Below are 12,594 nucleotides of genomic sequence, written 5' to 3'. Positions count from 1 at the left end.
GCCAGGAGAGGATGGCAGTGTCGGGGGCCCGCCCGCAGGTGTCTCACGAAACCTTGATCAGAAAGCACATCAATGAACAGGTGGAATGTTGGAGTGTGAGGTTTCTGAAGGGAGGAACAAGAGATGGGGGCCTGTCCGCTCTCCTGGGACAGACAGGAGAGCACACAGGAGTGAAGGCCATTGGCATTAAAAGGAGCTCCTGGAATTTTGAAGCTGGTGTTTGACTGGGTCAGTCCTGTGGACTCTGACATCTCGCATTGCTGGAGCAGAAGGCCAGGAGCCAGTCTTTCAACAATCCTTGAACAACTTGCTCAACAAACAAGTCAGGGACAGTGACTTGAGAAGGAAAAGAATGTGCGTGCAGGTGGCATGACCTTGTAGGAGTAGACAGAAGCAGAAAGTGCCTTCCCATCACTGCCCCCATCCTGGCCCTCCTCATCTCACCCTGGGTACTGTTCTCCCTGGACACCTGCCCCAGTTTTCCTCACCTGTCAAGGAATTTCCGGGGCCCCAGGCTGGAGTACAGAATCTGCTGGTGGAACTCGACGTTAGAGGACAGCCAGAAGCCCATCTGTGGGAGCTTTGTAGGCAAGGGTTTTGGATTTTCTCCCAGCCTGAGCTGGGAGAGTACTGGAGCAGGGGAGTGACTCAGTTTGACTTGTTTTAATGTATGAACTTGTATTTTCATTCTGGTTGCATGATGGAAAATGGACTATAGGGGGCAGGAGTGAAGGGAGATGACCCAAAGAGGCTCTGCCGGGGTTCCACCCTTACCCCCCGTACCACCACCACCCACCACCTTGCCTCTGGTCATGGTCAAGGCCTATAGCCCATCACAGCCTTTTGAACGTCTCAAGGATCAAAGGAATCTGACTGTGGAGGCTCTGTTTACTTTCAGTCAAGTAGGGAGGTGCTCCAGAAACGTTGGAAATGAGGCAGTTGGGTTCCAAGTTGTTGATGGAAGTCTGAAGCCCTAACTAGGCTTTGTTTCCCTTTGGAAGAGCACTGACCTTGGCAGGGAGGGACTGGACTCCATTTGATAAGATGTGTGTTTTTGAAAGCAAGGCTCTCCTGGGGCACCTGGGTGGCTCAGTCGGTTAAGGGTCTGACTTTGGCTCAGGTCATGATCTCATGGTTCCTGGATTCGAGCCCCACATCGGGCTCTGTGCTGACAGCTCGGAGCTTGGAACCTGCTTTGGATTCTGTGTCTCCTCTTTCTGCCCCTCCCCTGCTCACGCACTCGCCCTGTCTCTCTCTCTCTCTCTCTCTCTCTCTCTCTCTCTCTCTCTCTCTCTCAAAAATAAATAAAATATTGAATGAACGAATGCAAGACTCTTTTGCTACATAGGCAGGAGATGAGAATGGAACAGGCAAGTGGGTGGGGCATCTTCAGAGGGTGGAAGCCACGGCCAGGAACCCAGCCCTGCAGTGTTGGGACTTTCCCACAGACACAACCACGCAGGCATGTGATGGTCAGCAAGGACATTCACAGAACTTGGCGAACCGAAACCAAGTGTGAATGCAGAGCGATTTACAGCCCCTCTCCCAGGTGAAGTAAATGCTTATGCGATCTTAGGTTGAGGATGGTGAAGGTTTTTCAACAGCAACAAAAACCAAGGCACAGAACATCTGGGACTCCCAGCTTAACCGTGCCGCTTGGTGGGGCACAATTGCAGAGCTTTCAGACCAACGAGTAACCCGGTAACCCAGGGTAATGGCATCTGGAAATGGCGTCATTTTACCCTAGCGTGCAGTTCTAAATCTCCCTCACGTATCTTTACTATCCTTTTACCAGGAGACATCTTTGAATCCAGCAGAAAAGTTCCCTGCACGTTTGTCAGTTACTTTTTGGTGGAAATATGAGTAACGCGAGTACAAAGTACAGAAAGATTCATTATATAAACGTGAAGACCCAGTGTCTTAGCTTCCTGGTGCCGGAGGGACAAATTAGTATAAAACACCGGAAGTTTATCCTCTCACAGTTCTGGAGGCCAGAAGTCCAAAATCAAGAGGCCCACACGGCCACGCCCCCTCTGAAGGCCCTGGGGGAGAGGCTCCCATGCTCCTCCAGCTTCCGGTGGCTCCAGGGGTTCCCTGGCTGGTGGCTGCACCCCTCCAGACTCCGCCTCTATCTCCACAGGGCCTTCTCCCCTTCTCTCTTTTGTGTCTCATAGGGACACTTGTCGTGAATCTAGGATAATCTGGGATGATGGCTTCATCTCGAGATCACTAACTTAATTACATCTGCAGAGACCGCTTTGCCAAATGTCACATTCACCACATCCACAGGTTCGTGGGGTTAGAACATGAGCGTATCTACTTGGGGCCACCTTTCAACCCTCCACACCAGGTCACTGTAGGATCTCGTCATGGAAGCAATTTTAAAGTTAGAAAACAATGTGGGGCAGCCACTGGGTTACTGGACACTCCCAGTTTTGCCGTCTCTGCCCATCAGTCTTGCTAAGCTGCCCTCAGTCCCCCGATCTTGATTTGAAATCGACAGCCCGCCAGCCTCTGTGTGGGGCTCATTGATTTCAAAGAGCCGTGCCTTTGGCTCCGGTACCCACAAGGCTTTGAGTTCGTATCTCCGTAACTGCTCATGCCCAACGAGGGAACCCGCTAAAAACAGAAGACATTTCACCAGGGACTGTGTGCCCAAAAGCACTCACGCCTCCTCTTCTGATGTACGAGGTAGATTGTAGATTTTTCAAGATCACTTGAAAGATACTGACTTTTTGAAACATTGTATCAGAATATTATATTCAAAAAGTTTTCACCGAATTCGTGCCATTTGCCTAACACATAGCAGAATGCCAAAAAGTTTAAGACCTAGCTGTCACCTTTGAGAAGTTTATGAAAGACACAGAGCAGACGAAACTGTGCCCTTGGTAGGGATGCAGGTAACAGCAAGGAGTGGCAAGTGGGGCAGCAGATACTGTCCTGCAGGACAGAACTAGCCCAGGCTCTCTCAAAGCCCCAGACCCTCAATGGGGCTTAACGATAGAGCCTAGGACCCTCCTCAGGCCTCCTTACCATAATCCCAGGAACTGGGTATGGTACACACCAATGATTTAGAAACTACTGGCTTGGGGGTGAGGGTGGAGGTATGGCAGGGGCAGCCCATCGGTATTGGGGGATGGAAGGAAACCATTCCCAGGATTCCTGGACCCAGTGGCTCACCCCCTGCTAGGCATTTGGAGCCACGCCCTTCCCAGAAGGGCCCCGCTGCCATCCTGACCCTCCCGAGTGCAAGCAAACCGCTCCTGTGCACAGCAGAGCCCAGGCCACAAACAGTGCCGCCAACCACTGAGAACTCAGAAAGCTGGGACGAGAGAACTGGTCACTTCCTTGCCTGAGCGTGGCCATGGTCACGAGAAATGTGCTGCTTACTCGTAATTCTGGTAGAAAGCAGCACGCCTTGTTTCTTCTTTAGGCCGTGACTGTCAGCAGGTCAAGACTGATGATTTGCCAACTTCTCCTTGCTTATTTATGATTTTTTTTTTTTTTTGTATCATCCATACTATGCTGAACAATCATTTAATCCTTCCTGAAAAGAATGCCCTGATCTAAATAGCTTTGTCGCCTCGGTTAAAAGGGGCGTGGATACGTATCACAGAATCTCAGCTTTTTGTTTTTATTTCACAGTTTAAACCTATTATTAATTACCTTTAACAACAGTAATGGGCACGTCTTAAATCAGTTCAGCACACGTCATGGGTCAAGCCCTGTGCAGACCACTTCGTACATCTGACTCCATTTAATTTGGTCCCTCCCAACAAACTACGGGGGAAATCCTGCTAGTGTCGCATTTTCTAGACAGGAGAGCTGAGGCTGAGAAAGGGTAAGGGACACTCTCAGGTTTATTTGAAGCTGCTTGCCCTTGCCCTGTCCCGCTAAGCTGTGCCACCTTCTGGAAGAGCTGTCGATTTTCCAGTGAATTGCCCGCTGCGTCTGAAAATTCAGAGAACTCCAGCTGTGGCATATTCACAGTTTCTGTCTGGTCTAAGTTTCCTGCATAAACTCATTTTGCGGGGGATGCCTGCTGTAAAAGCTCATCACTCCCTTCCCACCGTTTCCTCCCTCTGTCGAATGAAGACCCAAATTCGTTTAGTTTTCCAGAGATTGCCTGAAGGACGGGTTAGCCCTGCCTCCAAAGAATATGTGTATGGAGGCGGGCCTGGGAATCTGAATCTTTATTACCGCCACCCCCCACCCCGCCCCAGTGATCCTGAAGCCCGAGTCTGGGCCACGGAAACTTTGCCACTTGGGCGGCGGGCGCAGCTGGCCAGGGTGCAGGGCCGAGCCCGTCGGAGACAGGGCAGGGCTCCGGGCCCCTGCCATCCCACTGCCCGCCGTGGAAACACACGGAAGGGCCTCGGTTTGCAGTTTTTGCTTTCAGATTTCTTTTTTCAAATGTGTCTCCACTTTGGAGCTTATTCTGATCACTTTTCAGTTATTCTTGCCCTGCCTGACTGATAGTTGAAGTCTCAGTGCTCTCTACATATTGGGAGATGAGTTGGAACCAAAAGTCCATATTCTTGTGTGTGAAAACACAACCAAACAAGCAGGTGAAAAAAATCCCAAGCCGCAAATATTCCAAATCCATTTCTTTGTCAGTTTGTTTCTTGTATTTTTTTTTAAGTTTGTTTGTTTTTAACTAATCCCTATACCAAATGTGGGGCCTGAACTCACAACCCCAAGATTAAGAGTCGCATGCTCCTGCTACTGAGCCAGCCAGGTGCCCTGTGTATGCTTCCTTCTAATTATAAAAGAAATAGGGGCGCCTGGATGGCTCAGCTGAGGCTCCGACTTCAGCTCAGGTCACGATCTCGCGGTTCGTGAGTTCAAGCCCCACATCGGGCTCGCTGCTGTCGGCACACAGCCTGCTTCGGATCCTCTGTCCCTCTCTCTTCCCATTCCCTGCTTGTACTCTCTCAGAAATAAATAACACGTTAAAAAGAAAAAATTAAAAACATTAAAAAAAAAAGATGAGGGGTGGGAGGGAGGGGAGGATGGGTGATGGGCATTGAGAAGGGCACCTGTTGGGATGAGCACTGGGTGTTATATGGAAACCAATTTGACAATAAATTTCATATTAAAAAAAAAAAAGTCCCTCTAAAGCCTTTTCCAAAATAAAAAATAAATAAAATAAAACAATAAAAAAGAAAGAAATACATGCTTATTATGGGAAAGTCCAAATAAACAGTCTAAACAACCATAATAAAACTCCACCCACCCAGAGGCAATACCACTGTTCCTTCTGTTATTCGGCCATTTCTCTCTGCACCTTCTCTTTCCTTTATTAGTTAGGACTGGCCCAGCTGCAAAACGCGGAGAATCTATCCATCCCCCTGATAATACTGAAGGATGTGGACTCCAGGCTCTTTGCATGTCTTTCTACACTCTGCCTGTCAGTATGAAGGGAAGACCCAGGTTTTGTGGGACCTCTGGTTTACAGGGCTTGGGAAGGCTTTCTTTCAATAAAGGAATACAGAGTTAGTTATGAAGTGGATACTTAATCCGAATGAGAATGAGAAAATAAATCACAGTAAAATTCACATTTTAAGAATTGACAGAAAAGTGATGTTTTTATTAATTAGCTGCCTTGCATACCTTATAGGGGTTTTTGTTGGTTGGTTTTTGTTTTATGCCTTTTAATTGCCTCTACCTATATAATAATGAGTCTGTAATGTTTTCCACGGAGAGAAAAGGAAATTTGTCCTTCCTGTAACATATATGATCAAATTTTGTTTCTCATTATTGATAGACTGGAAAAATCTTTTGGCCTCACATTTAGTTTTTGGTAATGCTGTTGTATACATTTTTAGGATTGTCGCTAAATTTGAGAACTCCCTCCTCGAGTGTCTTCCACAAATAAGCTGTAAGATTTGGGGATATTTCAAGTTTTCTTGCACACTGATTATTCATAAATACTCTGACAACGCAGGGAATTTCTAGAAGCCATTCCTACCCCAGGACAGCTAGCGAAGGTTTGTCTGTGCACCATGATTGGGAATCATATGAATCTATTCGAAACCTGAATTAAATGTCATCAAGACTCAGCGCCCCCTTAGCTAAGTCCCAAATTGTCCCCCGTTAGCTAAATCCCAACACCACGCCACCAACGTGAAGGGAAGTATGACAAGGGAAGTCAGAGGAGGAAGAAACAGCAGAAGGGAAGTCAGAGTAGAAAGAAACAGCAGTATTAAGTGCTTGCAGTTAAAATATCCTACTTTTGCAAATGTTACAAAAACATTGGACCATGTGAACACATTGCTAGGGCTTCTTCTGGGTCTTGAAGCTTCAGTTTCATCCACTCCATGGTAGTTCTGCCTCAGTGAGGGAGCCCCTCATTCACACGCTTGTGGCCTCTTGGTCACGAGACGGCAGAGGGAGCTCCCGGCACAAACCCATGATAAAGTCAGGAAGAAGGCCCAACAGGCAGACCAGCCAAATCTACCCCTTCTATGGTGCTCCTTCCCAGGGTTCCAGCTGGCGACCTCCACTGGATTCTTACTGGTCAGAACTGGGTCACATGACCCCTAGCTGCAAGGGAGTCTGCAAAAGGGAGTATGTTTTTTATTTAAAAAAAATTTTTTTTGATGTTCATTTAGTTTTGAGAGAAAGAGTGAACGAGGGGAGAGTCAGAGAGAGAGGGAGACACAGAATCGGAAGCAGGCTCCAGGCTCTGAGCTGTCAGCACAGAGCCCGACGCGGGGCTCGAACTCACGGACCGCGAGATCATGACCTGAGCCGGAGTCGGGCACTCGATCGACTGAGCCACCCAGGCGCCCCAGGGGGGAGTATTTTTAAGTAGAAGCATTTGCGTGACAATAGAATCAGAGTACTGTTGGTCAGGAGAGAATGAATATTGGGTGGACCGCAAAGAGTGTCTGCTTCAGCCTCCATGTCATCTTTTGCATGGTGGGTGGATTGATGGGTGGAGAGAGAGAGAGAGAGAGAGAGAGAGAACTTGTGTTTCCTTACAAAAATTCGTCCTGCTTTATTAACATGTCACAACTTATGTGATCTGCCAATTCTCGAAAATTAGTCAATGGGAAATAACATTTTTTACCTCGATTGACATGTGTTGACCATCTTTTGCTATTAAATAAATTACATTCGGCTAAATCATATGCGGCATTTTTTTATTGTGGTTCAATAAGCTGCATTTTTTTAGGAGCAGAACCTGCTTTCAAGTAAAATCTCCATCTGTCACACAGATGAAGGCTGAGTCCTCTGGACGAATAAGGTGGCTGCCGGGGACCCGTTCCATTCTCTCTCCCAACGGCCGCCGCAGCATTTCTGCAGAACTCGGTATCGTCCACAGGTTGTTGGACTAGGTATCGTTTCAGATCTTCCTGGCCTAAAAGGGCCGCACTGAAAGTGAGGGGCCCAGAGAGGGGCCTGGGGACCTGTGGGCTACCATGTGGCTCACGCTACAAGCACAGCACGTTGTCGGGTGAGAAGGAAACAGACCCTTCTGCAAGGCAGCTGCTCTGACACGCTGGGTCCTGCACACTTAACCCTCTTCCCCAAGGGCCTTTCCTCAGGCGTTTGAGTAACAGCCCAGACAGTTCTGGCCCACAGGCCAGACTCCCGTTTCTTCATCCCCTGGAAAAGACACATACCATCCACCTCAAGTTATTTCGTAGGCCTGTGTGGCTTTAAAGAGACGGTACGGCTGGGGAGCCTGGCTGGCGCAGTCCGTAGAGCAAGCGACTCTTGATCTCAGGGTTGTGAGTTTGAGGCCCCATGCTGGGTGTAGAGATTACTTGAAAATAAGATCTTAAAATAAAAGGGTGGGGGGAGGTGGTACGGCCGACGGTTTTCCAAAGGCTGAAACACTCTCCAGTGTACGTGATACGTTCCCTCTCCTCTAGGAAGGAGTTGGGAGGGTGAGCTCAGAAGGACCGTGGAGTGGAGGGGCAGGGGGAGGGTGGGGCTGGAAGGCACCTATTCACCGTCTCCCCTTTTCCAGTAGCTAAGGACTTCACCTTCTGAGCCTTCTTTGGAAAGACCCAGGCGTTCTGTCGGGAAGTATGGAGAGGGAAAGAGAAACACGAGTGTTCCTGGGGTGCCTTTGAGAATCGGACCTGAGGGGCCTGCTTCCCTGATGGGTCGTGCAGCCTGTAAAGTTACCCCGCATACTAGATGGGGCAGCACGACCGTGACCCGAAGGGAAGTCCGAGTAAAAGCAGCCGGCGGAGTGAAGTGATTGCGGTTAAAATAGCCTCTTTTTGCAGATCACACAGGAGATACAAAGGGTACTGCCTGCTAGTTCTTATTTGGAAAGCTTAATTACGTTCCGTTTCCGGGGTGCCTGGTGGCTCAGGTGGCTAAGCATCCAACTCCGGCTCAGGTCATGATCTCGCGGTTTGTGAGTTCGAGCCCCACATCAGGCTGTGTGCTGACAGCTCAGAGCCTGGAGCCTGCTTCCGATTCTGTGTCTCCCTCTCTGCCCCTCCCCCACTTACCCTTGCTCGCGCTCTCTCTCTCTCTCTCTCTCTCTCTCTGTCTCTGTCTCTCAAAATAAACATTAAAAAAAAAACTAATTATGTTCCATTTCCTCCCCAGAAGCTCACACTTTCTCTTTCCTCTTGTCCTGCTCCCCTTCACACTCCCACCTGTCCGCCCCTATCTTCACCAGCCCAGGTGCGGCCCACCCTGCCCACCCTCCCTCGCTGGTGCTGGCCCCACAGCACAGTGAGGCCCTTTGTTCTCCCTACCTCGAACACTAGATAGACCCTAATAACTTCTCAGCAAAAATCAAGAAATCAAAGATGTAATTCCAATTTTTACAAAAGTGTCTGCTTTGTTGTTGTTGTTTTTACTTTTTATTTTCAAATAATTCTAGGTTCACAGGAATCTGAAAAAGTGTAGAGAGGTCCCGTGTACCCTTCCCTCCAGTTTTCCCAGGGATCCCATCTTGTAGGACTGTAGCGCCATATCATGCGGGCAATCCACACTGGCACAATCCACAGACCTTATTCCGATTTCACTAGTTTTACAGTAATTTCTCTTTTAAACAAATTTTCTGAAGTGTTAATATAATCGTATTAGAGAACACTTGGAAAAGAAAGAGGAGAAAAATTCCTCTTGGTTCTACTATCCTATCTATCACTGTATTCATTTTAGTGTATATTTCCTTCCAGCCTTTTGTGTAATTTTAGCATAATTGAAGGCATCATTTATGTACAGCTTTATAATCTTTTAGTAAATGTTTTAAATAAGCATATTTTTCATAACCTAGTCTTTATCATTGTAAAAGGCCACTTACTATTTCGGATGAATATGTGTGTTTCACTTAATTCTTCCCCTATTACTGGACACCTAGATTATTCCAGTTTTACTCTATAACAGTTTTGTAGCAAGCAACTTTGTTTATTTGATGTTTCCTGTATTTGGGGTTCTTCCACTAGGGTTTACACCCAAAGATGTGAACATCGTTACGACTACTGAAAACACCAAATTACTTCCCAAAGTAATTGAACATTACTCAGCTTTCCCTGCCACTAAGGCTTTTGATTCCTGCCAGCAGCGGGTGGGATCCTTTCTTTAATTGTCACTCATTTAATAGTTGAAAAATGATACTTTCTTGTGTGAAATTGTATTTCTAATTACTTGTAAAGTTGATCATTTTTTTTCCTTCATTTACTGGCGATCTCTTCTATTTTGTGACTTGACTATTGGAATTCTTTGATCACTAATGGACTGTTTCACCTACCGATTTGTACGAGCTACTTACCTAATGAAAGTCTTAACCTTTCATCTGTTAAATATGTGCAAATATTTCTTCCCAGTGTGCTGTTTACCCGTTCATTTGGCTTATCTCTAATATATAGGTGGAAAAGTTACTTTTTTTACTTAAAAAAAAATTTTTTTAAGGGCACCTGGGTGGCTCAGTCAGTTAAGCATCTACCTTCGGCTCAGGTCAGGATCTCACGGTTTGTGGGTTCAAACCCCACGTCAGGCTCTGTGCTGACAGCTCAGAGCCTGGAACCTGCTTTGGATTCTGTGTCCCCCTCTCTCACTACCCCTCCCCCACTTGTGTGCTCTATCTCTCTATCGCTCTCTATCTCTCTCAAAAATAAAACACTAAAAAAATATTTTTTAATTGTTTTAAAGCTTTTTCATTTCTTGAGAGAGAGAGTGTGAGCAGGGGAGGGGCAGAGAGAGAGGGGGGACAGAATCCCAAGCCGGCTCCACACTATGAGCGCAAAGCCCAACACGAACCATGAGGTTATGACCTGAGCCAGGATCAAGAATTGGACATTTAATGGACTGAGCCACTCAGGCACCACTGGAAAGGTTACCTTTTTATGAAACCAAATCTGCCTATCTTTTTTTTCTTCTCACTTTCAAAACTCAGTCTTCCCAGAGATGTAATTGTTACTGTATTCAACTGTTTTCTTCTCTTTTCCATGGTCTGGTTTTTTGTTTTTTGTTTTTAATTTATACTGCTAAATGGCATAATACGCAAACCTAAAGGAATTTTTCCCCACATTTCTGTGTATCTGAATACCGTGTGATCCTTCTTCACTTGTTTGCAAAGCCTCTTACTCCTATAGGTTACTTTATTGCGTGTAGCATCTGCTACCTCTAGGTCAGCTTTCAAGTAGGTGATTTCTCCAGCCCATCTCCCCTTTCCTTCCACCAGATCATGACCAACACGGGGAAGATGAGGCGGAAGGGCCTGGCCGGTGTGCAGCGCAGCGCCGACGAGCCCCTGTGCCGGCCCGTCACCCCTGGCGGCCACAGGACGGGGTACCCAGTGTAAGTCCGGGCTAAAGGAGGCGGGGATTTCTTAAGCTTTGTTTTACCTGCAGTGTAAGATGCGTGTATTGAAAACTCCGAAATAAAACGTTCACGTTGGAAAGCATTTATCTCTTCATTTTTTATCTCTTGGGAATTTTTGAGGGGAAAGATGTTGTCTCCTTCACTTGAGGTTTCTTCTTCCAGAAAATGAAGTGGTAGGATTGCAGGATCTCCAGGCACTTTGCCCTGAAGCAGCCAAGTGTTGGCCAAATGTAATTTCAAAGGAAAGGACCAGAAGGGGCAGTGGGTCCACCCAGACGCGACTCTAGTCCTTCTTTTCTCAGCCGCCACCCCAGGCCTTTCGTTCTTCTGTTCGGGTGGAGTATCACAGGTTCAGACACCAAATCAGCTTGGCTTAAGTAAACACACTCACTTTTTAAAGCAACCCTATGTGTGTTTAGTGGCCCAGGTTTCTTCATTCTTCAGAGCCTTGCTCCTACCGTTTATGTCAACAAAACTACAGTGTGGTTACCCAAGAGCCTCTGATCTCCCTGGGAACCCTGTGGGCTCTGGGGGAACCCCAGCCCAAGCAGTCCAGCTGTCTAGAGAAACAGGTGCAGAGAAACAGGTACAAACCAGGGGGTTACAGAGAGCAGGCAGAAAACTGGCATTTCTTGATTCCTTCAACAAATACCGGCCATAAAATAGTTCAAGGGAACGTGACACATTTTACTCACTTATTCCCTGTAGCTGGGCAGTTTGGCTGTTTCCAGTTTTACTCTGTAGTAATTTGTAACTAACAACCAGGCCCTGGGGATGCAGCCACAAGCACAATGCGGAAAGGCCTGCCCTTTCGGAGCTCCGTGGGTGGATGCTGGCATGCCGGAGCCCCGCAGCCAGACCCCGCTCGTGTGGGACTCAGCCTAGAATTTCCAGGCCCACCCTGTGGATCGGTGATCCGTGTGATTTGGTCTCAAAACTAGCCGCCATGCGCTTCACATTTCAGGGTTATTTTAAGTTACTAGCACCATGCTTTTTTTCTCTTAAACTTACTATCAGTATTTTTCAACTCAGCTTCCAACTATTAACGTATTGCCGCCTTGACATCTTCCCTCGGGCTCCTTCCGTGTGCATAGTATATAACTTACACATGCATACTCGCTTGGCTGAACTGTTTGAAAGAAGGCTGCAGACTTGCAACACGTCCCCTAAGAATAAGAGCATCCTGTGCTTAACCACATTATCTATCACACCTAAGAAAGCCCACATTCGCATAATATCGTGTAGTGTATCAGTATTCCCTGATTGTCCCAAGAATGTCATTGATATCTAAGAGCTTTGGTGTTTGCTTTTTGGATCCGGAATATAGCCAAGAGTCAGCTCCTAGTAAATCTGGCTTATAATATATTTTTGAACGGAAGTGGTAGTGGGAACTAAGAAAATTTCATCGTGCTTTTAACGTGGGAGAGAGGACACCAAATGATCATCTTTAAAATTTTTAAGATTATCTTTGGGGCACCTGGGTGGCTCCGTCGGTTGAGCATCCGACTCTTGATTTCAGCTCAAGGTCGTGATCCCAGAGTCCCAATGTACATAATCCCGATGTGCTGGGTCAGTCGGTGGTGGCAGAGGCAGGGTGCTCCCTCCGGTCAACTCTCAGGATCTTTAGTCAAAGATTACGTGACTCCGTTCAGCCACTCGGCTCTGATAACCTAGTATGGCCAAGAGCGTATATCGAGAATCTCAGTGATCTTGGGGACCCCTGACAATATGTACTGCACACATTGGGGATACAACTCCCTCTGGAGTCAGTAATCGCACTGCTAGGATTTTATG

At 47.2% G+C, this 12,594-nt stretch overlaps 1 protein-coding gene across 6 annotated transcripts in view; it reads left to right on the top strand.

Moving 5' to 3' along the window:
- Window positions 1-12,594, top strand: part of ARMC9 (armadillo repeat containing 9) — a 152,813-nt gene that overhangs the window by 119,567 nt on the left and 20,652 nt on the right. For all 6 annotated transcript variants that reach the window (XM_078450789.2, XM_078450788.2, XM_078450786.2 and 3 more), the window contains one exon: window positions 10,661-10,776. In XM_078450789.2, coding sequence (XP_078306915.1) covers window positions 10,661-10,776 — 116 coding nt within the window. The remainder of the gene's footprint in view (window positions 1-10,660; window positions 10,777-12,594) is intronic.

This window comes from Panthera onca, chromosome C1, assembly GCF_046562875.1.
Source record: "Panthera onca isolate mPanOnc1 chromosome C1, mPanOnc1 haplotype 2, whole genome shotgun sequence".
NCBI classification, from domain to species: domain Eukaryota; kingdom Metazoa; phylum Chordata; class Mammalia; order Carnivora; family Felidae; genus Panthera; species Panthera onca.
The sequence above is the reverse complement of the archived record's forward strand: the minus strand, read 5'-3'. Positions and strand labels throughout refer to the sequence as shown.